Source organism: Drosophila obscura, unplaced genomic scaffold (genome assembly GCF_018151105.1).
Source record: "Drosophila obscura isolate BZ-5 IFL unplaced genomic scaffold, ASM1815110v1 contig_187, whole genome shotgun sequence".
In the NCBI taxonomy this organism is placed as follows: domain Eukaryota; kingdom Metazoa; phylum Arthropoda; class Insecta; order Diptera; family Drosophilidae; genus Drosophila; species Drosophila obscura.
The window spans coordinates 95172-122989 of record NW_024542775.1 but is presented as its reverse complement, the minus strand read 5'-3'; the positions used below and the strand labels follow the sequence as shown (position 1 = coordinate 122989).

At 35.6% G+C, this 27818-nt stretch overlaps 3 protein-coding genes across 14 annotated transcripts; 1 reads left to right on the top strand and 2 right to left on the bottom strand.

The window, feature by feature from the left end:
• Positions 1-232: 232 nt before the first annotated feature.
• On the top strand, positions 233-4771 carry LOC111070799 (phosphatidylinositol 5-phosphate 4-kinase type-2 beta). Of its 3 annotated transcripts, none has more exons than XM_041593388.1 (10): positions 233-362; positions 771-928; positions 992-1089; positions 1254-1503; positions 1556-1686; positions 1745-1913; positions 2159-2310; positions 2367-2461; positions 4490-4554; positions 4610-4771. In XM_041593388.1, exons 2-10 carry the CDS (start codon positions 791-793, stop codon positions 4724-4726), a joined length of 1215 nt encoding a protein of 404 aa, XP_041449322.1. In that variant the 5' UTR covers positions 233-362; positions 771-790; the 3' UTR covers positions 4727-4771. The 3 variants fall into 3 exon arrangements, with proteins under 3 accessions (XP_041449322.1, XP_041449323.1, XP_041449324.1); XM_041593389.1 differs by having other exon boundaries at positions 767-928; XM_041593390.1 differs by lacking the exon at positions 233-362 and having other exon boundaries at positions 837-928; positions 1301-1503.
• Positions 4772-5894: 1123 nt separating this feature from the next.
• Positions 5895-14035, bottom strand: LOC111070790. 5 transcript variants are annotated; one of them, XM_022361703.2, is made up of 12 exons: positions 13930-14035; positions 10473-10573; positions 10308-10400; positions 10017-10162; positions 9532-9692; positions 7750-7977; positions 7275-7688; positions 7029-7174; positions 6492-6965; positions 6278-6420; positions 6123-6204; positions 5895-6071 (listed from the first exon to the last, which is right to left on the bottom strand). In XM_022361703.2, the coding sequence occupies exons 1-12, from the start codon at positions 14018-14020 to the stop codon at positions 6069-6071; spliced, it is 2082 nt and encodes a 693-aa protein (XP_022217395.1). In that variant the 5' UTR covers positions 14021-14035; the 3' UTR covers positions 5895-6068. The 5 variants fall into 5 exon arrangements, with proteins under 5 accessions (XP_022217395.1, XP_022217398.1, XP_022217396.1 ...); XM_022361706.2 differs by lacking the exon at positions 13930-14035 and adding an exon at positions 11722-11743 and having other exon boundaries at positions 5896-6071; XM_022361704.2 differs by lacking the exon at positions 13930-14035 and adding an exon at positions 11749-11891 and having other exon boundaries at positions 5897-6071; positions 10473-10607.
• Positions 14036-16270: 2235 nt separating this feature from the next.
• Positions 16271-27774, bottom strand: LOC111070802 (putative dual specificity tyrosine-phosphorylation-regulated kinase 3 homolog). Of its 6 annotated transcripts, XM_022361746.2 has the most exons (7): positions 27383-27774; positions 25734-27285; positions 24785-25668; positions 17834-18434; positions 17387-17764; positions 17097-17330; positions 16271-17036 (listed from the first exon to the last, which is right to left on the bottom strand). In XM_022361746.2, exons 2-7 carry the CDS (start codon positions 26149-26151, stop codon positions 17029-17031), a joined length of 2523 nt encoding a protein of 840 aa, XP_022217438.1. In that variant the 5' UTR covers positions 26152-27285; positions 27383-27774; the 3' UTR covers positions 16271-17028. The 6 variants fall into 6 exon arrangements, with proteins under 6 accessions (XP_022217438.1, XP_022217436.1, XP_022217437.1 ...); XM_022361744.2 differs by having other exon boundaries at positions 16271-17330; positions 24785-25644; XM_022361745.2 differs by having other exon boundaries at positions 16271-17330; positions 24785-25641.
• Positions 27775-27818: the final 44 nt, after the last annotated feature.

Here is a 27818-nt window from a genome sequence, read left to right as displayed (position 1 = left end):
AAATTCATGCGGATGCGATTTCTGTGGCACCCCTGATATATAGAAATTAAAACTCTAAATAACTAACGAAAGTCATATATTGAAGTACAATGTTTTGATATCAAGCTCTAATTTAATGAATACCCTACAGATAATATCGAAAGTCATTTTAGTGAAAAATATGATTGGATTTTGTCTAACCTATCGATATAGTTATGCATATATGTACATATATACATGAACATACTTAGATATGTATGTGCATTCAAGTCGATATTTCCTTCTACAATTGTGTAGACTAGGGTTTTCTTCGTTTGACAGCAAGTGATTCGACAATTGAATTCCACATGAAAGAACTGACATTTTGCTAATCGTAGCTTAACGTAAGTGTACCAGTTTTTTTATAAATAAAAAAAATTGTCGCTAACTCCCGGTATTTTTCTGCAAGAGAATATTAAAGGAAACACGCACATACATATGTACGCATACAGACATTTGGATGTCTGAATATGTAAATACATATGTATGTAAGTACTTATGATTTAAATATCAATATATGTATATTACACATAAAAATCGAAAAATAGGCGTGTACATATGTATATAGATGAGTCCCTGTTTTGGGGTACCTTATGTCCATACATACGTATATTTATTTATTGATAAATATATCATGGATATGCACATATATGTATTTAATATGCACAAATATGTATAGATATGTGTATGTGTATGTTCTTGGATAAATATAAAATTATTCTTAATTAATTTACTTTAATGATTTAAGATAGACGCATTAGCCACCCGGAACATGGATAAAAAGATCTCTTCAACGTCGCAACCGCGAATTTTAAAAAAGAAGCATTTTAGAGTAAAACATCAAAAAGTAAAACTATTCAGAGCTAATGAACCGATTCTAAGTGTATTTATGTGGGGCATAAACCACACAGTACGTTATCCAATTAAAAATGTGGTTGAAATTTGTATTAAAAGCTAGTATGTATTCTTTCAGATAAATGAATTAAGCCATGTAAATATACCAGTGATGCTTCTCCCAGATGACTTTCGGGCTTATTCAAAAATTAAAGTGGATAATCATTTATTTAACAAGTAAGAGCTTCGTAAAAATTATATTCTTTGGTATATTTAGTACTTCAAACTTGCAGTTTACTTAATCCATTAAAATCTTAAAGCTTTATGACTTTCCGTACAGGAAAACAGTTATTTAACAGAGCCAATAAGTTATCCAAATCTTGAATCTATTACATTTTAAGGGAAAATATGCCGTCACATTTTAAAGTAAAAGAATATTGCCCCCTAGTGTTTCGCAATTTGCGAGAGAGATTCAATGTTGATGATGTTGACTATCGCGAGTCGTTGACTCGGTCACAGCCGATACAAATCGACTCTTCCGGAAAGTCAGGGGCCCAGTTTTACCAGAGCTATGACAAGTTTTTTATAATTAAAAGCTTAACATCAGAAGAAATAGAGCGTATGCATGCCTTTCTAAAGCACTATCATCCGGTAAGTAGAATGTTTAATATTATTAAAAAACTATATCGTTTTTGTTTTCTAGTACGTTGTTGAAAGACATGGAAAAACTCTTTTGCCACAATATTTGGGAATGTATCGGATCACCGTAGAGAGCGTGCAATATTATTTTGTTGTCATGCGTAATGTTTTCAGCTCTCATTTGACAATTCACAAGTATGGAAACGTATAGACCGTTATTTCGCCTATTCGTAACCATAAATATTTTTTATAGAAAGTTTGATTTAAAAGGTAGTACTGTGGATCGTGAAGCATCTGAAAAGGAGCTCGAAAAACATTTGCCAACATTCAAGGATAATGACTTTATAAAACAGAAAGTCAAGCTGGAAATTGGAGACGAAGCAAAAAAAAAGTTAATGGATACTTTAAATAATGATGTGGATGTAAGCATTTTTTTTTTTTTTTTCTTACACAAATTTTATTTTTATTTAGTGTTTCTCCTGCAAATGTGTGATTTCACAGCTTTTTTTATCATTAAACAATCAAGTTTTAATTTTAAATCTAATAAAAATAAATATGTATACTCTACCAGGTATACAAAAAATATTGTCATGCAAACTCAAAACATAATGCTATATGATATTTTATCAAACTAACCAATAAACTGAATGTATGTATTTTAATATAGCTTCTTACCAAGTTGCACATCATGGACTATTCATTGTTGGTCGGTGTACATGACTGTGTGCGAGCGGAAGAGGAAGCCCTACAGGGAGATAATATCCAAGCTGCTGGACGCAGTGAAAATAGCGAGAGCGAGGAGTGCGATAGTGGTGAACGGTAATTGAAAATATTTAACTACTTTGTGCTTTATTGATGAATAAATTTCTTTTAAGCTGGACGTACAACACGCCTCCAGATTCACCAAGAGGTGCGCAGTATAAAGAAGTCGTCTATGAAGTAGATATATACGCCATTCCAAGTATTGAAGGTAAATTGCACTGTGTGCATGGAATTTTGTAAATAAATATACATATTTTTAGACTTAAAGCGTAATTTGCGTTAATGCTCAAATAACGTCAAAGACTAAAAAAAGGTAGAGTCACTTTCGGTGTTTTGTTATTCTAACACTCTCGAGGAAGATTCGATTCCCATACAGTATTTAATTTTTTATCAGGATGAGTCGATATAGCCATGTCCGTTCCGAATGTTCCGAATGCAAGGTAGTCGGATATTGCTTTATTGGTTTTTTTTTATACCCGTACTCAAAAAAGAGTTAAGGGGTATATTAGATTTGTGGTAAAAGTGGATGTGTTTAACGCAGAGAAGGAAACGTTTCCGACCCCATAAAGTATATATATTCTTGATCAGCATCAATAGCCGAGTCTATATAACCATGTCCGTCTGTCCGTCCGTCCGTCCGTCTTGATGAGCGCCTAGATCTCAGAGACTATAAGAGATAGGGCAACCAAATTTGGTTTCCAGACTCATGTGATATCACACTGCTACAAGTGTATTTCAAAATTTCGCCCCGCCCCCTTCCGCCCACACAAAGGACGAAAATCTGTGGCAGGCACAGTTTTAAAGATACGATAAAACTAAAAACCCAGTATCGTAGAGAATATCCATATCTACCAGACTGCCGACTGAATCAGATCGGATCATAATTATAGGCAGAATGAAGAAATTCATTTTCAGTTGCTTCCCCTCACCCTCCCGCCCACAACAACGCAACTCATTTTCCTTCTCGCTCGCACATTCTGCCGCGTTCAGTGCGCGAGCAACCCCTAGCGGAGATGTAGAATCTAATTGGAACATGTACAATCTACACGTTAGATGTAGAATATACATTGTATATGTAGTCCCCAGAAGCGACTCACACGTTCCTTCTCGTTTGTATTGTGTTACTGGTAAATTCATATCTCAGCCAAAAAAATCATAAAATAACGTCAGTTCTCTTTCGTAGTGACCAGACTTGTTTTTTTGTTCCTAAACAGTCAGTGTTTTTGCAGTAAATTCCTTGGGTCGATTGCTTGATCTATGCTTTGCTTCAGATCCGACCATAGCCTTGCTAACCCAAGCTCATAACATCCTACATTCGAAGTGGCAGTCGATGTTGCATAAACTGTATTAAATCGTCCGGGATGGCGAGTTTACGAAGTGGATCAGTCATAGCCATGTCTTTTTTTATCATTCCTCTCCATAGGTAGCAAGTCTGACGCAAAGAATTGTATTCCGAGCTTGCAACATCTTTGCAAATCACTTATATCTATAAGATATAAGACCACAATTTAGGGCTTCCGCACATTTTTTTGAGGTGGATTTTTAGCTCTAGGTCTTAAGGAGTCCTCTTAAAAAAGTCTTTATCTTCACCTGTTACTTCAAGAGTACCTCAGGCAGCTATCTAGGCCACTTACTTATTCAACTCTTCATTAATGGCTCTCGAGGACTCATGTATGCGGATTATGCTAAACTCTGTGTCCAGTATAAGGCGTTTTATTTCGATATCAAAATGCAAATTAATGACGTTTCATCGTTCCAGATCCTTGTTGGAGGAGCCACTCCCTCTGCGGTGGTTCTCTCGAATAAGATCAAGGGCGTACTGTTGTTTTTAAAGAGGTGGTCAAGTAATTTATTGACCCCTATATAACGAAGTCCCTCTACATCTTACTAGTTCGTCCGATTTTAGAATATGGCTCCTGTACATGGTACCATATAGAATCAGTAGACGCGGCAACGTTCCTACTCGTTTGTATGTATTTTTGTTGTCTTATATTTTGATATATGTATACATACCTGTTTAATTTTTTTATTGATGATGAAATGATGCAAATTGTATCCTGTGTCGTCTGTATAGTTGCATTAAATAGGCGTCATTTAAGGTATTGTTCATTAAAGACGAGGCACAAAAAATAAAATATCGCGTGGTGACTGAAAAAAACAACTTATTTTATATAATAGAGAGATGTACTTAACAATTTTATTTTTTATTCATCTATATTTTTGTTAATTATTTCAGAAAAACGAGAAATCTACTTTATAGCTATTATTGATGTCCTAACACAATACGGTGTCAAGAAACAGGTAATTTAAAAGGAATTAAATACTGATTTTTTCGCCTAATACTTTAAAATTTCAGGCAGCAAAAGCAGCAAAGACCGTTAAGTATGGTAGTAACGTTGATGGAATATCGACATGTGACCCAGAACAATATGCCAAACGATTCTTGGAATTTATGGATAAAGCAATAGAATAAGATATCATAATCATTGTATTTGCCACATTAAAAATGTTAAATTTATACATATAAGATATAAACGAGAAGGAACGTGTGAGTCGCTTCTGGGGACGCGACTCTACTTATACCCGTACTCAGTCAGTATATACATTTTTGAGCTTATGATTTTTTAGAATTTTAGAAGAAACAAAAAATTTTACATTTTACATTTTTTTGCTACATCTGCTATCTACATCTACATATACTATGTATATTATACATCTAACATGTAGATTGTACATGTTCCAATTAGATTCTTCATCTCCTCCGCTAGGGGTTGCTCGCGAACTGAACGCGGCTGAGTGTGCGATCGAGAAGGAAAATGAGTTGCGTTGTCGTTTGCTGGAGGGGGCAGGGATGGCAACTGAAAATTAATTTCTTCATTCTGGCTATAATTATGATCCGATCTGATTAGGCATTCTGGTAGATATGGTCATTCTCTACGATACTGCGTTTTTAGTTTAATCGTATCTTTAAAATTGTGCATGCCACAGATTTTCGTCCTTTGTGTGGTCGGACGGGGGCGGGGCGAAATTTTGAAATACACTTGTAGCAGTGTGATATCACATGAGTCTGGAAACCAAATTTGGTTTCTCTAGCTCTTATAGTCTCTGAGATCCAGGCGTCAAACAAGACGGACAGACAGACATGGCTCTATGGACTCTGATATTGATTCTGATCAAGAATATATATACTTTATGGGGTCGGAAACGTTTCCTTCTCTGGCCGTATATGATTAATCGGAAGAGCATAATTGAAATTGTCGTTGGCGTACATCCAAAGTGAGAAAGTTCACAGGCGAGGTTCAGCTAGCATGTCATCTAAATTCGGGAGTGAAAGTGGTTTCATTGAGATGCACGTACATTCCGTGCCAAGCTATTTCACTGTTATAATTATAATTACCAATCGGACATTATGAGGACACTGTAGCTAGAATTCATGGCTTTTACTTTTACACTTTTAAGCGAGAAAATAGGGCAAACAAACTTTTTCGGTAACTTCTTTAACGATCGATAGAGGTGAAAAGATCTAGTTTATCTTCTTTAAATAGTATTTCGTTTTGATGTTCTAAATAACTATAAAATTAATCTCTGAAATAAAATATCAGTTAAAATCAATGTACAAAAATGCTTGAATTTTATGCAGAACTGAAGTAAATATACATCATATTGTTTTATTTGACATTTAAAAAATAATAATTATTAATTCCTTAAATACGTCGAATATAAGAAAATACACCACTATTTCTGTGAATTTGAATCCGCAAGGAAAATTTTTGATTAACAGCGAAATAGTAAATTTCAATTGTTCCAAAACTCCATTACTAAAATGAGACAAATCAGTCAAATACCATATTTTTATGGCTAATACATACCACAAAACGGTTTACTTGATACCGTGGGGTAGGGAGAGGATACATTTCACTGTTGTTCATATTTTCAAAGCGTTCTCGAATACTGAAATTATATATTTTTATAAGGTGCGTAATTTTATTTAATGTTTAATGTCAGTTAATGTCGTGATACTCACGTTTTTGCACTTTCTAGTGAATCATTCGAAACCTGTTGAGAATTAATGTCTATTCGCCCTTCACTGAGCTCACGTTCCATTTCGGTGATCTGCCATTTTTCAAATTTTGCGCGCAATTTTTTAGCTCGAGCTGCGATTTGCGCCTGCAATTTAGTGTGATTGTCCATTATTCGTGTCCATTTTCTAGGCTTAAGAATACCCATATAAATCTTACCTCTTTGAGTGCCTGGTCACTGCAGCTTGATGTTGGAGTATCTTTTTCAAAGTCACTTTCATCGTCTTCACTGTCCTGCTCCTCTTCGCTTTCAGATCTATCAGAATTATAAATATTTTCGGGTGGCGGAGTGAAGCATTTAAGTGGATTGGGTTTCCTCGGCTTATCGATATCATCAGTGTTTTTTCCCTCTAATTGTCGAAACTTGTTTAAAATGTTTGAAGCGGTTTGAGTTTTTTGCAGAACGGTGTCGTTAAAACATGTAGTTTTCTTTGTATCTGACAACTCAGCGTCTGAGTCCGACATTGGTAATTTGACAACCCCTTCACGTGGTGGCGTCATGCGAAACTGACGCTTTACATTCTCGATGGGTTGAAATTTTTCGAAAAAGTTAAACCTTTCACTTAACTCAGCTGTAGTTACTTTAACGTCTTCTTCCTTTGCGTCGGATCTAATAATATCTATATCAGCGTTCTACATACATATATACTTTTTTAGGTTTACTAAAACATTTATATATTATTTTCACAATCTTACCTCTTGTTCAACATTAAGATTAGGGTTGATCAGAATTTTTGTATAGATATCTGGTCTATTATTCTGAATTTTAATCATTCCATTGACATTCGTATTGATATTTGCATCTAGTTCCATGAAGATGCTACGCGATGTTTTACTAATAGCTGAATTTGGTTTTAAACGATTGAATTAGAAATTAATTACTTGTAAATTGACAAAATGGTACAGTTCAAAATTTATTTAACAAAATGTAAATATTCATACCAGACTCGAAAACATCTGCATCTTCTAGCAATCCCAAACTGTGGGTCCTTTCTTTCGATTGAATACTGTTTTCACTAAACATTTCACCGTTCTCAAATCGATCTTTAATTGAACGAGCTGCTACACCGATTTCCGAATTCGGTATCTTACCCACTGAAGTGATTCCTTGTTCTGATTCAGCTACAGCTTGTTGGTACATTTCCTTTATCTTTGCCTGTTTACCCATAAATAACCGAGAACGAATGTTTTGAATTTCCTGTTTTCGTTCTTCGCGTCGTTCTTCTTTTGACATCATATGACCTTGCTCAAATCTGGTTTTAATATCGTTCATCGCATCGCCCAATCCGACTGGCCTCTCTTTTTCGGTATCTTTTTTAACACGCATTAGGGCCGTGTCGCTGTCATCATCATCATCTTTGCAGATTATATTTGTTACGTGTAATATTTTCACCTTGGACAGAATAATCAAATTTACCTGAATCTAGGATCTTGTTTTCACCAGTGTCCAGTAGGCCATTTTTATGCAGTTTAGATAGTTTGGTTGATATGGACATACTTTTCGAAATGTTTGCATCTTGACGTTGTTGCGTTTGAATATGGTCATCCTCCTTATCAGTTTTACCTCTATTTTCAAAGACTTGAAATCTTGAGCGGACATTTAGTTGTTGAAGTTCCTCAAGTCCAAGATTCGGCTTATCGGATGCTAAGTATTAAAATTAATTTTCTCAGTATAATTAAGAAATAAAGTAAAATAATATCATTTAGTTAATATGAATAAGTATGTATAAACAATGAAGAAAGCTCCAAGAGGTCGTTCTTTACCAACCCTTACGAAGCGCATAGTTACGATAGCTTTCTGATATAGTCATACATATATGTATTTTGAGAGGTGTACTTGCCGGTCTTAAAACTCACCCATAGCTATTAAGACACATTGGAAAAAAAGAAAGCGTGCGCGAGGCAGCGCAGTCAGCCACGGCGTTGTGTTTTCTTAATTTTGGCTATAATCTATAGTAGTACTACCAAGCGGCTTCACTCGTTGACACTTTTGAAAGCGGATGTGTAAAAGTAACTCTTTTCTGCACCACCACCTTTTTTCGACCTTTTTTGGTCATTTTTAATGATACTAAAAGACATTTCTTTATTTTTAAAAGAAGCATTAAAATGACCGTCTAAAAAATTGGAGCTTGTTGAAAATAGCAATCTTTTCACTAGATTTTGCTCTTCGCCAAATTTTTAAATAGGTCAGTCGACGGAACTGTAATAAATTTCACATGTCGAATATATTATCATATCCGATGCATACTCATTAGAGCAGGGCTCGGCACGGCCCTATCCCATGGGTGCGGGACAAGGCGCTGCTGCTGCGCTGCCGGTACACCGACAGTATAAAAAAGCAGCGGCGCTTCGTATGGCTTCGGCAATGCGACTTCGGCACTTGTTGTCTCGTTTTCACACCAGATACAGAACGAAAATGGCAGCAGTTGCTGATCAGCCGTCATCAATGTGAGACCACGCTACGCAACTACTGAAATATACACTGAGACAAAAAATGTTCGATGGGAATTGGGAAAACAAATTTTTCTTTGTCCAAAATATGGATGGCGATGCGCAATGCACAATTTGCGATTATGTTGCGTACCGCTGTAATTTATATGTCATTGAAAGACATTACAATTTAAACCATATTGATTATAACTTAATAAGGGGGATTAAACTTTTGTTTTCCTTGAAAGTTTCAACACGAAATAATTGCAGCATCAACCACAAATAGATTCGTGCAGTGTAAAGCAAGAAACCGGTTTCGGCGTAGGCATCTTCGTGTTTTAGCTACGCACACAAGCGCACTTCACTGTATGGGTGCCGAGCCCTGCATTAGAGCATTCAGAATAATTGCCTTTTCTATTATGGGTCAGTGGATGAAATTCTGCCAATTACCCACAACATATTCTTCTACATGGTTCAGATATCTAAAGCTTGGGTCTCGTATAATAAATGACTCTGACGACACAAGATTTTGCAATTTCTGAGGGTTGAAGGGTCTGGCAAAATTTTGGGGTGAGCTTAATGAATATCAAGACGGACTAGTGCAGACCATCTTTTTATACTCGTGAAAAGGTATATTAAAATTGGGCAGAAGTTTGTAATACACAGAACCATCTTCGATTAATCATATGCATTTTTGATCAGTGTTGGTTTTTTATCGCTATAAGTTAGAGCCCTGTTCGGGTTTCCCGTAAGTCTGTAATACAATTACCTCGAGCGACATCAGGGGGTAATTCAATTGGTTGATTCTCACGTATTATAAGCTCAGGTTTGCGTGGCTTAGATTCTTCATGAACTATTTTAGGCGCAAAGATTAACTTGAAGTGCACGGTGCAGTAGAGGTTGCCATTATAAACATGATAGCTCTCAGGTCTAGATACAACAATAAAGTAGAACCATATTAGCAAACGAGTATTATTAAGTTATTTAAATAATAAATGCAAGCTACAGTTTTATCGTTGGTAAACATAAATAAAATTTTGACCAAATATTCATTCTATATATCTATAATTACTTTTTACTTTTACTGTTTTTTACTTTCTGTTATATATTTGCCAAGACGCATGTTTAAACAGACGGAAAGATTGAAATGGTTTTATTGCTATTGCGATAAATTATGCCAAAGAGTAACTTTTAAAACTTTTAAGGTCGAATTTCCATACCTTTATACACGGTTAAAAAACAAGGAATACAAACTTTAGTTGTTTCGAACAGTCCCTGCAACGTAAGCAGATTTTATGGAAAATAACTTTTTCGTTTTTAAATTGAAGGATGGTTTCTTCCATTTTGTATACAGGTTTACTGCACTGTCGACAGTTTTCCCGCTGCTCTTTACCTGGATTCTAAAAAAAAATTAAACAAAATTTAAGAAAAAAGTTTCCAACAGGAAGTAAATGATTATGTGTATATCTACTTAGTCCCTGGAGTTTACAAATTTTTTTTAAGAGAAAATTATGAGATGAATGTATTAATTGATGAGTTGCTTACACGAAAAATTTCTTTTGCTTTACTAGAATCTCGTGAACGTACGTGAATAAGATTGCGTTTTTGTAGATCGTCAAATTTACTAAAACTTCTTTTCTATAATAAATTGAAAATTGTTATATTTATGTAGGTTATATATTTGTATTTATCATTATAGTAGAACCTTACCATTGAAATGTTTTGGTTATCATATTCACATTTTTTCGGTCTTTTCGATTTTGCCTTTTTAGTAGGCATTGTAATATTTCCAGAAGGTATCGATGGTGTTGCTAAAATATCATTTTCAGATTCCATTTTATTCTCCTAAAAAAATTGTTTTCCAATTTCAATACTAATGTCACTTTAGTTTCCCGTTCGAGAAATTTAAGTAGCCATATTTGGTTTACTCTGCGTTTTATAAAACTAAATCTCGCTTGTACAAAAAAATGCAAAAGGTTCGGTTGGCAATCGGGTTATTATAAGGCTATTGATGTTGATCGAGAATATATATACTTTATGGGGTCGGAAACGTTTCCTTCTGTGCATTGCACACATCCACTTTTACCACAAATACAATAAATCTTAATGAATTCTGAATTCTATTGTGACCCAAGTCCCGCTATTGTTTAACTTTAAAAAATACCCCATAATAGTATAAATACGTTTGATGTAATTTTTTGCACAATCTAGTTGAAGAGGCTAAAATACTGCTTAGTTTTTCTACATGGCCGCGATTTAGGGCAAGTGCTTTGGGTCTCGTGGACATATGTACATAGTGGGCCAAGTACGTCAGCGCTCATAATAAATATAATGTTACTTTTTCAAGCAAAGTATGATTGTAATTATCTTAAACCTTTTTATTTTCCACCGGCCTATTGACTTCTTTTGGCACTTATAAATCGGCGACCAATGCTCAGACTACTCGAATTGTATATGAATGGCCTTTTTTGTTTGTTTATTAATACACATTCAACTATGTATTTATATCAGATGTACATATTTCGTATGTTCGATATACATTTTTTAATATATTTATAGAGCTTGGGTAATACATAGATCAGAAAAATGTGATTAAATGTAAATAAATTACATTCGTACGTATACATACTAAGTACATATGCACATATTTATGCCATGTATTTACGTTATTTTCTCTTTATGTGACCCATACGTACATATGTACTACATACAAAAACTTGACTGTTTAAATGGAGATGAACGAGGTTAGGAAAATAAATAGGACAGATGCCTTTTGCTTTTGCTTCTACAATACGAATGAACAAATTTCTTTGATTTTGAGGTAATATAAAAATATACATATTGCTACTTGAGTAATATTAAATATGTGGGTCGCCTCCTGCTATTTACGACGCACAGTATATGATATCTACTTAAATACATTTTTTTATTTTCACTGAATTCTTTTATAAAAATATACCTGAAAATAATTTGTCGTGACACTTACTTTGTAATTATAATTATTAGAATATTGGATATTACTGAATATTAAAACTGAAATTTAGTATATTGAATTAAATATAACTTCGTAACCTAACGGCTCCAATTCAAAGAAATATCGACCGTCGCTCTGAAGCTAAAGACCGAACTAAGGTGACTATTAGTAAATGCTAGAGGTTTTTCAGTGTTGTCTAATTGTACTATATACATACTCTAAAAAATAGGAATGCAAGCTTTTTAAAAAAAGTTTTTTGAAAGCTTTAATGATATTCAGGTACACATATTTGTAAAATTATAATTTGTGCAAGAATACACCTTTTTTTTTAAAGTAAGCTGCCACTTTGTAGTACCTGTACATGGGAGCCATATGTACTTTACTCTATCCACTCTCGGATGCAGCAGTCACAGCTCCGGAGAGACAGTACGATTCGTTGCAGAATGACCGAAAAGCTTCCCAAACTCAGGTGCTTTTTGGGGCACATTTTCTCTTTAATGTTTCATAGGAATATTTTATGTTTCAGAGTTTGTACTGACGTGGGGAAAGTCAACATATATTCTACCATGAACTTAAAATTATTTAGAAAATTTTACTCAGTAATATTTTCCAATTAGTTGCCACGTTTTTTAGTATTTCAGCTCTGTAATCTGGTCCGAGTATATCTAGAAAACTTTCCTGGTTGACAAAACAAGTTTGGACTATATACAAAATTTAATGAAGTTGACTCGCCGTTTATCACTTGATACGTAATTAACCCGTCCAAAAAACTCTTGCGTCGCGATTTCTGTCTCTCTTCCAGTGTGGATTACCAATAAATAATCTGTTTTCATGTACTCGAGGAGAGAGCCACGAACTACTTTAATTTCTTACTCTCTCTCCACAGCTGCTCGCCTTCCTGGCTTTTTTTTACTTTTTCCATAGATATACCAAAGACTCTATAACACAACAAGATGCGTAACGACCATACTGCTGAAAAGCACACGAAATTTTTATCGTGGATTTTCGATGTGGATTTTCGATTTGTCTATGTGTGCGTTGTCTTGTCCGTGTTTGAGCGCTTGGTTGTGTGAGTGCATTTTTTCGTATGTTCTGTCGCAACAAAGGAATCAACGTGACATATTGACGACATTATTTCTCCTAAGCCCGTGGCGCAGCGTACTAAGTGGCTGACTGCAAAGCGAAATTAAGCGAGCTTAAGCCTCACTCAGTGCAAGTTTATTTATTTTTATCTTTTTTTTTTTTTTTTTTTCTTTAACCAACTCTATCTAAAAATTAACTAATTTTCCCAAAATATACAAAAATTAATATACGCTAAAAATCATTTCAACAATGCCTTCCAAATCTACTTTGTTGAATATCTTTTAAACGGAGTAGGGCAGGGCTGGATCAAGCCTCAACGGGGCCCTAGGCAACCATCAATTTGGGGGCCCCTCCTTTTTTTTCCCGCCCCTGCTTTTTTCATTTAGAATAACTTATAACTTTTTTCTTGTTTGATTATTCTGTATTTTTTTTTTGTTGTTAATTTTCAGTGGCTATTATATTTGTTATTTTTAATTTGGAATTTTGTTTTATTCATGGCATTCATTATTAAGTAAATTTGACTTTAAAATAAAGATAACGCCAAAAAAAAAAAATTATCACCTTTCGCTGGGAATTGAACTTGGTTCACACTTTCCGTACGCAAGCAACTTCGCCACTGCACCACCGTCCGTATTTCTTTTCCTAAGCAGTTGCAGTAGCTTAATTTCGTTTTCATCATTAAGAATTGTGCAGCTTTGACGAAATACGAAATTTGGATTCAGAGTCAGAATTTCAGACGGCAAAAATTGTAGAACACACACATCCATACATATGTACATATGTGTGTGTATGCCCGAGACTAACAACGAAATTCTAAAAATAGAATACATTTTGTGTAGCGCACTCACACATACGCAAGTGTGGTGTTAGATTTCTTTTAAAATTGTGCTGCTGTCATACATTTTTTTCTTCCCCGTTACGCATCTTGTTGTGTTATAGAGTCTTTGGATATACATTAATGGAATGCTTAAACTAAGTACCTGGAATATAAATTTCGAGGGTGGTGCTATAATGCTTTTTCTTGCACTTCGCTTATTCTCTTTCCATATAATGGCCTAGAATATCATAATTATTTCTACCGGTTTCTATACTGTCCGCTACATCTCTCACCCTTTTTCTTCACACCAACACCAGACTTTATATACCGCTCACTACACCATTGCACAAGAAAAAGTTTGAGAGAGCCGCGGAGATTGTGCATAAAAGATTGTTTTGTTCATTCTGGCTATAATGGTGATCCGATCTGATCTAAATTCAGTAATCTATAGATACAGACGTTCTCTATGATTCTGCGCTTTGGGTTTTCTAGTATCTTCAAAATTTTGGATGCCGCAGAATTTTGCTCTTTGTGGAAGCGTTTGGGGACGGGTCGAAATTTGGAAATACACTTTAAACAGTGTGATATCACAAGAGTCTGGATACAATATTTGGTTGCTCTACCTATATAGAGTCAGAGATCTAGGCTGTCATCAAAACGAACAGTTAGAAGGACGGACAAAAAGACATGGCTACAAGGGCTTACCCAGGGAAAGGCAGCATACTTTAGAATACTTTTTAGTAAGAAACAAAAATTTTAATAGAATTTACATTGGAAATTTACGTTGTTTATGAATTTTAAGAGATTCGGGCCTCTATGGCTTTTTTCTGCCTCTTACACATCTACATAAATCTAGTATAATTATATACTCTTTGAGTACCGCATATAATGAACATAGTTATTTAATGAACTGTTAACAATTGATCCACGCACCAGTAACTTACCAGGGGACTATTATCTTAGAAAAACCCTTTTCCTTCCGCTCAATTTTCTAGGTTGGGTTTTAAACTACTGAAGTTAGAGTGGTTTCTTTATGTAGGGGTTATGTATGTAGACATTCCTGACTTGATAAGCCGCATAAAGTTCACTTTATCAATTAGATTCAATTGCAACTTCACAACACGTTGAATCTTTCGCGTTGTTGATCAGTCTATGGCTTGCATAAAGTTTAATGATCTAGCGATAACTGTCTAGCCACAATATCTGCAATACAAACACTGTGCTTTTAAAAACCCAAACCTTGCCTTGCTTAGTAGTAATAGTTTTGTTGTTTGTTCTGCTCCAATTTTTTTTTTATGACTATTGTCGTATTTAGCCGCGTCGGACTGTTAGTCTGAAGTACTCTTTGAGATCCGCGTCCGCGGCTAATAAACTTCGTATTGGTTTCAGTAGGGTCACAGTCATTGACTTTCGATTTTATTTTCCATTATGGGCTCAATCCTGTAACAAAAACAACTCCTTTACAAGACGATATTGAAGATACATCATTAATATAGATGTATATTTAATTTCTTAAATAATACATTTGATCGTAAACGCTTTATTAACTATTGTAATGTATTTCAATGTTATATGTTTTGTGCCAAGATTTTCTTAATCTTAAAAAATACTGAACTTAAAAAAAACTTTAAAAATCTTATTACATTGTGTATATTTTAATATTCATGGGTGCTTCGATGTAGACTTTGCCGGTTACAGATAGGAACTAGTAATATTTAAAATCAACTTTTTAACCATTTCTACCTTCAAACTTGCGTAAGCTTCTTCAAATTAAGTAATGTAATATGTGCACACATACATATTGAAACCACAATATTGTGATATTATGGGGAAACCGTATAACGTAAGCTTTAAATTTTAGGCAATTAAGTACATTAATATTGATGAATCATTGGTAGAAATGTGGTAGTATGTGGTTTACAAAAACGATCAGCTGCATACACAATCTTTCTTTACGTTTGCTACTTGCAATTATTTATAAATAACAACAGAAAGTTTAATTTATAATAGATTTGAATTGAGTTAACTTAATATTCTTTATAAAGTCATGAGAAGAATATAATTACCATATACCTGACTACACGCATTATTGTAGTTTTATTTTGTTGGCCAGTCGTTAAAGTAATTTAGAAAAAAAAACGCCACAAGCAGATAAAATAAAGGAATTTTAAGTATTTGATTATAGATGTGAAGATACCTTACAAACGTTATTTACTTTTAGTCTCCGTAGTATGTTGCACAAATAAAAGCACTCTGCACACTCTTTTACTCAATGAACCAAACCGACTTTTTCTGATATATGGGGCTTCACAAATTTGTAATATAATTATTTTTACCTTAAGCGACATTTAATTAATGCACGCACCTATACAAAAAGAATGTAAAAGCACAAGAAACGATTTTTTTTTTTTACTTTTTCCTAAATGTTAAGTCTGAAATATTTAAGGAAAAATACTGAAAGGAGATGATAGGTTGTGCATTTTAAAATATAATATTTCCCACACGGTAAGATTAAGTTGGATATTGTAAATTAAATTAATTTTCTGTGCAACAAAGCTGACTCATTTAAAATCAAATATGCAAAAAAAAATGTATTGTTTATTATTAAAATGGTAAGCCGAAAAATATATTTGTACAATGTTATGAAAATGTTTAATGGCACTTTAATTAAAAAATATGCATGAGTTATTGATTTGTATATATTTAAAGCCAAAAGCGCTTACGTTTTTGTCAACCGATGTCTACAATTAAGTCAGGTTATAGTTAAATAAACAAAGAATTATAGTTTTTCGATCAATTGTTGCATTTCTATCGTCTTTATGATAAATTGATTCAATTTTTATTTAAATTTGGAAAGTTTTGAAAACTAAATTTTTATTTGAAACCAGTAACGAAAATCTTTTTGACAAAATACTCAGATTTTCATCTTAATAAAAGGTCGGTAATGCTTACATCTGTTCATTGAAAATATAAAATATGAACCAATGTACATTACCCTCTGAAAAAGGTATAAAAGCAATCATTAATGATGTCTTAGTACAAAGAATAGTTAACAAAGTTCACTGCCACACTTGATTCAAAACTCGTACTATACATTTTAAATTAGTTTGTATATTTCCCACACTAGTATATTTTAGATGTTAAGTGAGTTTAAAGGAAATAATGGCAATATTTTTTGCTTATAATTCAAGTGCATAATTTCGAGATGCTTGAGATCTATGCAGCATGTGCATGTACAATTTGAAGCAAGTACAATGCAAATCAGCGCCAACGATCTAGACGTCTTCAGCTTATCACTTCTATGGCAGTGTTGTTAATAAATCAGATAACAACAAGTCGTACTGCTTCCAATCCCTTAGATGGCAAAAAGCTATATATCGTCAAACAATTTGCTACATATCTTTGGAAGATACTTTAAACTTATGAGCGTGCTGTGAAAAGTTTTTATTTTCATTGTTACCGATGGACTTATCCACTGCGCAGGTGTTACTGAGATTAACAAAAGAGGCCGAGGCTGCCATGTCCATATCTTCTGCAACCGAAACTGAAACAAAACCACAACCCGTATCGGTCGCTGTTAAATTAGGTGTGGTTGAACCTGAATATACGGTAAAAACATCTAAGTTTGTGATTGGTTCCAATTGCGTTAATGAGTGGGCAGAGCTGTTTAACGAAGCAGAAAAAATAGATAAACCTGAAATATATTGCAGAATTAGTTTGGTTTCAATTAATTATGAGTTTCAATATTACGTTCAGTTCCATTATTATTCATGTGCGGCAAATACGATAATGATGACGGAGGATATCTGGATGTAACGACACTGCGAGCGACTGTACTGAGACCACCGGAATCAGCTGAATGCGTTGACGATGACAAATGTGGCGATATAACAGTAGTATTTTTAAAACTATCGGCCAAAAGGTCGGCTGTTAATATAGGTGCTGTTGACGCTGGTAACGATCCGTCACAGCCGTTAAGGCTTGTTGTACGTTTAAATTCTTCTTCAGAAATTCCGCCATGGTTTACTCGACCGCTGCAATTGCTGTTCTCTCTTTCCATTGTTAATGAGGCAAATGTAGCAGAGGTTGAAGATCCAGTCGTTTCATTGGCCAAACTTATATTGAGCCCTGAAAATATAGACATTAGCACGTGCAGGCGCAAAGTGGTAAAAAAAAGTTAGCCAGCTAACTATCTACCTGTTACCGGTGACTGATCACCACTGACGCTAGCTCCGTTTATTCCAACACAGCCGCTTGTGCTACTTGGCGGTCTGGGAAGGCGACGGCGCAGCCACGGATGCTTGAGAGCCTCCGATGGAGTTAATCGTTTATCTGCATCCCATTCCAAGCAACCACGTATAAAGTTAAGAAAGAGCGGATCCTTGCATCCATCCAGGGCTTTAGAAAGGCTTTTTGAGCATGGGGGACCTCGTGGCTTTCCTCGACGCGACTGGCCACCAATTAGTACAACCATTCCATCCGACATGGTGCGTACAGTGCAATAACGTGGATAGCCTTTTGGGCTAAAGAACGTTTTGGATCGCTTTGAGGTGGCTAGTAAAGTTTTATTGGGCATGCCGAGAACTTCAATAATACAAGCAAGTTGGTCGCTTTCGTTTTCACCCGGAAACAGTGCGTGCCCTGATAATAGTTCCGCCAAAATGCAACCCAGGGACCACATGTCAATAGCTCTGCCATATTTTGCTCCCAAAATAACCTCAGGGGCACGGTAAAATCGTGATTGTATATATGTATATATACGTTGATTTTCGAAGCATGACGAACCAAAGTCAATAACCTTTTGGAAATACAAAAATACAAATGGAATTGGTTTAGATGGTAAAGATACTTGTAAGAATATATGTACATATGTATGTATACACTTTATGGGATCGGAAAAGCTTACAACTGGCTGTTACACACATTTACGCGAATTGCAAAAATAAAATTATTAGGCAGGACACCGGACACATTCACTTTGCGTTTTACTTCTCAGCAAAAAGTCATTCTTCTCATTGCATGGCTTTCTCGAATCGACTTTTCTGAACTTGTTTACTCTTTGTACTGTTAACCGCCAAATTTACTTCTGTTATACCCACGCGGTAGTGCCAGCTCATACAGAAAGCCAAATCGATACCCAAATCGGGCTGCCACAGCTGTTAAAATGAATTCACTTTTTTTTTGACCTGAACAATTTTTTCAGATCCAATTTTGAGGTTGGCTTAAATAAAAATTATTTATAAATAAGGCAAAAGCTCAAGCCCAGGTAATGGTGTCAAATTAATGTCAATCTTTTTTTTTTTCTTTTGCAGTTAAGATTTTTTTAGTTGTATAATTTTCATTTCGGCGAGGAATTTGTTGCCGTTTTGAAAACAGAAGTCTTGCGTTTTTCGCGGGAGTGCTCGACTTTTCGTTTTGAAAAGTTAATCACATTTTTTTTTTTGTGAAAGTTAAATCCGGAGCCTGCCTGTATATAACACCAATAAAACACAAATAAAAATTTTATAGATCTTTCTTAAAAAGTTTTTTTGTTTTGCATTTGAATCATTTGATTCATATCCATAAAAAACATAGTCTCGTATTATTTGCATTTAATCGAGTGGCATCATATCAAAGTTTGAAACACAATCATATCGCTGCCTTTATTCACATACTTGAAAATATATTTGAGAGATTGCACTGAACTGCAGAACGATTGTCAATATCAATGTCTACGTTGTTGATTTTTATCACGTCAACCATTATCAATATTGTTTTTATACCCGTACTCAAAAAAGAGTTAAGGGGTATATTAGATTTGTGGTAAAAGTGGATGTGTGTAACGCAGAGAAGGAAAATTTTCCGACCCCATAAAATATATATATTCTTGATCAGCATCAATAGCCGAGTCGATATAGCCATGTCTGTCTGTCTGTCTGTCTGTCCGTCTTGTTGAGCGCCTAGATCTCAGAGACTATAAGAGCTAGGGCAACCAAATTTGGTTTCCAGACTTATGTGATATCACACTGCTACAAGTGTATTTCAAAATTTCGCCCCGCCCCCTTCCGCCCACACAAAGAACGAAAATCTGTGGCAAGCACATTTTTAAAGATACGATAAAACTAAAAACGCAGTATCGTAGAAAATGCCCATATCTACCAGATTGCCTAATCTGAATCAGATCGGATCATAAATATAGCCAGAATGAAGAAATTAATTTTCTGTTGGTTCCTTCTCCTTCTCCAGCGCTCCTGACGCCTCTGATTCTCTTTCTCGCTCGCACACTCTGCCGCGTTCAGTGCGCGAGCAACCCCTAACGGAGGAGATGTAGAATCTAAATGGTACATGTATAATCTACATGTTAGATGTAGAATATACATAATATATGTAGATGTAGATAACAGATGTAGCAAAAAAATGTAAAATGTAAAATTTTTTTTTAATTCTAAAATTCTAAAAAATCATATGCTCAAAAATGTATATACTGACTGAGTACGGGTATAAGTAGAGTCGCGTCCCTAGAAGCGACTCACACGTTCCTTCTCGTTTTGTTTGTTTTTAATATATAATATGCATCGACGTTTTTGCCATCCAGCATTTTGTTTGACTGAACACGTGTAATTATGTAAATAATTCAATAATTCATTGTGATGATTAAGTAGTTCGTACACCTCTCCAACTATGCGCCTGGCTATTACCGAAATGAGGTTATGGTAACCGCAACTACGCGCATCTACGCGAATGTTGAGTGCGCGATTTATGTCCTCACCACCCATGAAGTATATTTGTAAAAACTCATGTGCTTCGTTTGGCATTGGCATCAAAGATCCTACTTTGTGGTAAAATTGTCCTTTGATTTTAAATGTGGAATTGTATTGTTGACCATTTAACTATTTCTGTTGCTCCGAACGATGTAATTTGGAAGCATAAATTGAATTTTCGAATTGACTTCAGAAAGATGTTTGAATCTGGATCCGTGCCTATGAGCAAGCTGTTCCGGTGGTGTCTCAATTTCAGGTAGTTGTACTTTTCCTGATGCGCAACACATACCACTTGACTTATACTTGACAATGGGGACATTCCTTGTCCATAGCACTAATTAACAGTTTCTGATGTGCGGAATATTCAATATCCGGCTCGTATGCGAAAGCGATACGAAGGAACGAAGCGGATTGTAGTGTATTCATGCAGTGTGTTTGGCCTAATATATTTTAGCACCACTCTAAAGATTGCAACATGATGCGGCCCCAGCGGCGGCCGCACACGTCTCATACCATACATTTCATACATCTTGTGATTGAGAATCACTCAATTGCGATATGCCCTCAAGCACAATTTCGTTATCTTCTTCGACTTGTTAGTCTGCTTTTCAGCTCTATTATGTCGCATTAATGTTGCATGGTTTGTCCGGTGGAACTGGGCCCCCTTGCGTCTTGCTGGCATTTTTATACCCGTACTCAAAAAAGAGTTAAGGGGTATATTAGATTTGTGGTAAAAGTGGATGTGTGTAACGCAGATAAGGAAACGTTTCCGAACCCCATAAAGTATACATATTATTGATCAGCATCAATAGCCGAGTCGATATAGCCATGTCTTTCTGTCCGTCTGTCTGTCTGTCCGTCTTGTTGAGTGCCTAGATCTCAGAGACTATAAGAGCTAGGGCAACCAAATTTGGTTTCCAGGCTCATGTGATACCACACTGCTGCAAGTGTATTTCAAAATTTCGCCCCGCCCCCTTCCGCCACCACATAATAGCGAAAATCTGTAGCAGGCACATTTTTAAAGATACGATAAAATTATAGCCAGAATGAAGAAATTTAATTTTCAGTTGCTTTCCCCGCCTCCCCAGCCAGAGACACGCTACCTATCTCTTTCTCGCTCGCACACTCTGCCGCGTTCAGTGCGCGAGCAACCCCTAGCGGAGGAGATGTAGATTCTAAATGGAACATGTAAAATCTACATGTTAGATGTATAATATACATTGTAGATGTAGATATCAGATGTAGCAAAAAAATGTAAAATGTAAAATGTTTTTTTAATTCTTAAAAGTCATATGCTCAAAAATGTATATACTGACTGAGTACGGGTATAAGTAGAGTCGCGTCCCCAGAAGCAACTCGCACGTTCCTTCTCGTTCACTTTAGCACAATTACAAAATAACCAAATTCACAAGTAAACGTTATAAACACACAGAAATATATTAGATCAAGATTATATCACAAATCAACACTGACAACTAAATCAAGGCACTACTTTGAAAATATATTTAACATGTTATGTCACAAAACACACTGACAGCTAAATCAAAGCAATACTTAATGAAAAAAACCACTAAAATCGCAGTTTAAAGTTAACACGACATTTACGCTGTGGCCCAAAATTACTTTTTCTTATAGATTTCGGGGTTTACATTTTTCTAACGAATTCTGGTTTTTTTTATGGTTTAGTTTTTTTTTAGAGAATTTTTAAAAATCTGGTATTTTTTTTATTGTTTTTTTATCAGAGGTAGTGCTTCAAATAACTTAAGTATCTTATATCTGGTTGCATAGAACTTTGCAGTTCTAAAAAACTGACAATTGCAGCTATAAATCCGACCCGGACACTTTGTAGCTGCAGCTTTACGCCTGGAAGATATCAATCTTTCAAATTCAAATTTCATCATTTTTTTGCGGTATTTTTCCCCGAAATTTTGACTTTAAAAACTCGGGAAAAGTCGAAAAATAATTCTTGACATGCATTTTAGATAGACGCATTAATTAGGCGTCGTTTAAGGTATTGTTCATTAAAATCTATGGAGAGACGGTGGAGCTAAAATTAGTTAACCAAACCTCAAAAAGGAAAAAATTAGACAAAAAATACTATTTTTAAATTTTTCATAGCTGGCCCGGCAAACTCTTCTGCTTTAGAGAATGGACTTCAACAGAACAGGAACAGTTTTGAATCTGGTTCCGTGCCGATCAGAAAGCAAATGGTTCTTTGGTTGTGTTTCAATTTCAGGCAGTTTCACTTTTTCCTGATGCGCAACACTTACCATAGGACACATGTTTGAATTTGAATTGCGACATACCCACACGCACAGTTTAGTTATCTTCCTGAATTCGTTCGCCTGTTCTTTATGTTATACTATTTCGCATGTTTGTTTCACCTTGCGTCTTTAGTTCCTGGAGTGTGATTGGGGCCACCGGGTACTAAAGACAAAGATAAGATGCTCAAAGATAAAAAGGCCCCAGGAAAGGACAATATAGATAACAGTGACAAATGTGCTGCCACTCAGAGCGCTTTTGTACCTGTTCCAAATACTGAATGCAACGCTGAGGTTGGGACACTTCCCCAAAGCATGGAAAGCCGCGCAGGTTGTCATGCTGCATAAACCCGGAAAATCCCCGGACGACCTGGCCAATTACAGGCCAATCAGCCTGCTCCCCACTTTTGGGAAGCTCCTGGAGCGCTGCATTCTTTGCAGATTACACTACCCGACAAAATCGAACTTTTTTTTCCTCAAGGATCCAACCCGACTTTATCTGACAGATATGGGGCTTTAAAATATTTTTAAAGAATTATGGTTTTTTTTCTATGGTAGAAATTTTTTTTGAAGAATTTTTGAAGTCTGGTATTTTGTTTAAGCTTTTTTCAGAGGTAGCGGTTACGTCTGGTTGCAAAGAACTTTCCTATTTTGAAAAGATAATCAAAACAGCTAGAAGTTAAGCCCAAACACTTTGTGATTTGCAAAAATGATGATTTTAGTGCGTTATTTTTTACGAAATTTTGACTTTAAAAACTCAGGAATAGTCGAAAAAAAATTATATCCTATGTCCTCTATTTTTTGGTGTATAGGTGCATTAATTTGGCGTCGTTTAAGGTATCGCTCATTAACATCTATGGAGAGACTTTGGAGCTAAAATTCGTTAACCAAGCCTAAAAAATTAAAAATGTAACAAAAAATACCTTTTGGAAGGTTGCGGGCCCAACTGCCAATTGGGAATTGGGATCGCGATCAGGTACCAAATTTACAACCCTTTTTCGTTTGCTTTGATCCCAAAGTTCTGCCATAGAAAAAAAATATCATCAAACCATTCCTAAGCCCCAAATCTTTAAGAAAAATTTGGTTTTGTTCCTTGTTCGACAGAGTTTGGCACATCGGATTACTTGCGAAGATAAAACCCCTGATAAACCCCCAGAACGTTCCAAGTTGGACAGAGCGGAGCAGTTTCCACGGTGAAGGTGATTGAAGCCGGAGTCCCGCAAGGCAGCGTGCTAGGGCCAACGCTGTACAGCCTTTTCACGCACGACATGCCTAAGAATAGTGTTGACAATACGTTCCAGCCAATCGATGTGAAACTTGCCACATTTGCAGACGACACGGCAATCTTGTCAAAGGACAACTGCATTTACGACGCCACGGAAAACCTCCAGCGGTACCTTTAAAGGTTTGAGAACTGGGCATGTAGGTGGAATATCAGTGTGAACCCTGAGAAGTGTGTGGTAGTGACACACACGCTTAGGAAAGGAACGTGCCCTGGGGTATTTCTTGATGGCGAGCTGTTGGAGCAACGGAAGGAACATAAGTACCTGCGAATTATGCTGGACACCCGCCTGACCTTTGGCAACCACACAAGGATAATCAGAAGCGCCTTAGAAAGCAAGGCTAGAAAGGTGCTGAATGGTATGTCCGTAATAGAGACATCGCCTTGGAGTCCTCTCAGTCGGTGACAATATTAATGAACAAGCCGCAAGATACTTCACCAAACTAAAGAGCCACTCGAACGTCCTCGCTAGAAGATTGGTAAGGAGCAGAACCAGGCGAAGGTTAAACGGCATCCATCCGTCCGACTTGGCCACCAGGAACAAATAAATTATTGTTGCACAATCACCGTTTTCGTCCGTTGGTCTCGCATTTAACTTAAAATAGTAAATTGTAAATAGAAATTGTCATTGACCCTTAACAAAAGTTGCTAATCAACAGTAACAGTTAAGTAATTTTACTTTATTGTCTGTGATAATTGATACAATAAACCTACATAATAAACCCTGAAAAAAAACTTGCGTCTTGCTGCACGACCTATTCACAGACCTACTTAATATACACCAAAAATGTCATAAGAATCGGTTTAGCTGTTTGGGACCGTGGCACGAGATTTTAAATATATATAGATATATATATAGGCTTACCTTAATACCAGAACGACCTTGTTGTTTCAAAAGCACATTTTCTGGTTTCATATCACAATGTATAATCTCATTTTTGTATAGTGCATCCAAGCATTGGAGTAGCGAATGTGCAAATTTTCGCACAAGCTGTAGGCTGAAGCCCTTAAATCCATTTTTTTTAATCAATTCATAAAGGTTAATGCTGAGAAGCTCAAATGTTATGCAAGTGTGATTACGAAATGTAAAGTAGTCAAACATGTGTATGATGTTCATAGTATTATATTTATCGTGACGACGCAAATGATGAAGAATTCGAATTTCCTCTTGTGCCTGCCGATGAAACCGCTTCTCATTGCGCACTATTTTTAAGGCAACATGCTCGTGAGTCTTATGATCATAGGCCTTTATCACCTGACCGAAACTGCCCTTGCCAATTATCTTGAGCATTTCATATCGGTACGCTACGTGATCGTGCGGTATATGAATATAAGCTCCTTGTTCATTATCATAGTCCGAATTGTTTGGTCCGTACACTCCAGGGCGTTTCTTTGCATTAGCACCAATAAAATAAATCTGTGGATACGCGAGTATTTCAGTTCGCTCATAGGGCGTTAATTTATGCATGTACAATATCATTACTTGTTGTGGGGAAACAACGAGTACTTTTGGTTTTTCTTGTAATGCACTTTTTTGTTGGCCAGACATAATTATTTGCTCATGAAAGGTGAAAGAGTCGTTTTCTATGACAGGTTGAGCTTTTTCCTTTAATAAATCGAGGGTTTCTGATTCCGATTGTAATTTATAATTGGGTAGAATAGCACCCCTGCAAGGCAAATCTTTGGAAATTAGGCCAGCAATAAAATCGGGTTTTGGCGAGACTGCTGTAACATTAGGCAGAGAGATTGCTAAAATATATTATAAAATGCATGTTTTTTTTATTTTCAATATAAATATGCACATATATAGTCACCTTGAATGGGTCCTAAAATTTCGCATCCATCTATGGTTAAACTACGTTGTATATTTTTGTCATCTCCAGTATAATTGGCGAGTTTCTCTGTGGGTTGCAATTCTTTTTTACTATCATGAAAAATTCCCGGTGATCCATAGCTACTACTATAATATTGCACCATGTTTCCGTGACAAGAGTGATGGCTTAAATTATGTGAATTGGTATGAGTGATCCCAGCCTGTTTCGGATTTTGATTGATCATCTTGACTTTGGGCTGAGGTGTTGGTATTGATATTGTAGGTGAAGATGCTTTTCCGATTTGAGGTACAACGGGCGCTGCTTTTATGTCGCTTTTCCCGGGAAAAGTGTTGGCATCACGTTTTGCATTCGTTCCAGATAATTGAATATGACTACTTTTTTGTTGTGTACCAACCATAGTGGCGAATATATTTGTATTTTTGTATCAGAATTTCCGTTATTATTTCAACCTGTTCGTGTTATGATTATAAGTGGACTTAGTTTTACTGAAGCTAAAACACAGAAATGGACCGACTTGTGCGGTCTAACTGAGTAGGAGATGAACAGTTTCAGTTGCACATTGTTCGTTGTTTGCCAAACTATTCAATACAGCTGATATTAAATTTTCATTTTTCAGGGCTTCGTTTATGCATATGAAGAATTTTTCTCTCTTAAGACATTGCCAGGAATTTGTATAACAAATCTATACCCTCAGGCGATATTAAAGATATGGTATTATCAGATTTGCTTCATTAAATATTGGCATTACTAGTTTCTCACTACTGAATGCAAATGTTAGCCAATGGATAGTTTTGATTTAGGCATTAAATATATTTTGTTTAATGTTAATAAGCCATTTTTTAAGTGTCATTGGAACGAGTTCAACATTTTTTACGGAATGTTTTGCTTGATAAATCAATAGCAATTTCTATATCTGCATTACACTAGGCAAATATTCGGCATTCTTTCTTTAAGACCAAAAAGGCCAATATGAAGTTTTTTGAAAATTTTGAGGAACGGCAATTTGGGATTGTCTTTAGGTACGTTCGAGGTCGACGCACCCTTAAATAGGAAGGATTTTTTCACGAAATCTAATAATTTGTTAAATTAATAGGTAAAATATGAAACTTCTCGAGACTCCGTATTTCCGATCACAGATATAATAATACAAACCGGGAGTGGTAATATATTATTGGATTTGATGTGCCTATTTCTACCACAAGGGCCTGTTTTCAATGTCGCACCTTGGAAGTAGTGCCTCGTTTAAAAGATTTTAATGGTAATGCAGTATTGAAGAAAGCATAAGACGACTTTGAAATCGGATAGCTTGCGTATATTGTTTGTTGACGCATTGGTTAACAAATTATCAAGTTTTTTGCAACCTTATCCGTTTTGGTTCTGCCGTTTTTCAATGAAAGCCTTTCCGTGGCATCCAATCATTCTTATTCAGCTTCAACATTTACAAAAATATGTTCAGCTAGTTGCTCACGTCTTAAACTATTTCGGGGCAATCCAGACTCCATACATATATATAATTTCTACTGAGTGTGCTCTGAAATACGAAAAGAAAAATATAACTTTATTCAGTTTGAGGCTAGTTTGTTTTCTTTGTAAACGGAACATATGTATATATGTATGTAAGTAAGTACCTACAAAGACCCCAACCATTTTATGTATCCATTATGAGTGGTCCCAAATGCAAGAGTGCAGTCCCGAAGAATGTGGTTTCAGCTTGGATATTTTATTCAATGCATGTACATTCCGATTATTTTAAATACATTCCACACACGTATATAGACAAACGTAAAATGACATTTGCAAAAAAAAATGGGACTAACAAGCGATATTGAATTAAAGAGTTTCCGATTCTTTTTTGACAAATGTAGTAGTAATATAGTTATGCTTAATATTATTAGTTAATATTGTTTCTTTCAAGTTACGTTTGTATACATAATTTTCAAGCAAAGATTGCTGAATGGTTTAATATAGGGTGGCACAAAAACGAAAATTTCATAGAGGGCACCGACAACAATGCTGCTGTGAAATATCGTCAGTATCCCCACGTCAATACAGAACTTTTTGAGC

What these genes read in the sequence shown, in the direction of transcription:
- LOC111070799 (XM_041593388.1), top strand. Translation starts at nt 791, where the DNA reads ATGGATAAAAAGATCTCTTCAACGTCGCAACCGCGAATTTTAAAAAAG. An exon ending in GAGTGCGATAGTGGTGAACG is followed by an intron (nt 2,311 to 2,366) that starts GTAATTGAAAAT and finishes ATTTCTTTTAAG; the next exon opens with CTGGACGTACAACACGCCTC. An exon ending in CGCCATTCCAAGTATTGAAG is followed by an intron (nt 2,462 to 4,489) that starts GTAAATTGCACT and finishes TAATTATTTCAG; the next exon opens with AAAAACGAGAAATCTACTTT.
- LOC111070790 (XM_022361703.2), bottom strand. Translation starts at nt 14,020, where the DNA reads ATGCACAATCTCCGCGGCTCTCTCAAACTTTTTCTTGTGCAATGGTGT. An exon ending in GACTGTTCGAAACAACTAAA is followed by an intron (nt 9,693 to 10,016) that starts GTTTGTATTCCT and finishes TGTTGTATCTAG; the next exon opens with ACCTGAGAGCTATCATGTTT. An exon ending in TCACTAGAAAGTGCAAAAAC is followed by an intron (nt 6,205 to 6,277) that starts GTGAGTATCACG and finishes ATATAATTTCAG; the next exon opens with TATTCGAGAACGCTTTGAAA.
- LOC111070802 (XM_041593399.1), bottom strand. Translation starts at nt 26,151, where the DNA reads ATGGTTGGTACACAACAAAAAAGTAGTCATATTCAATTATCTGGAACG. An exon ending in AAGGTCGTTCTGGTATTAAG is followed by an intron (nt 18,435 to 24,784) that starts GTAAGCCTATAT and finishes TATTTCCAAAAG; the next exon opens with GTTATTGACTTTGGTTCGTC. An exon ending in TGATCAGTCACCGGTAACAG is followed by an intron (nt 17,765 to 17,833) that starts GTAGATAGTTAG and finishes CTATATTTTCAG; the next exon opens with GGCTCAATATAAGTTTGGCC.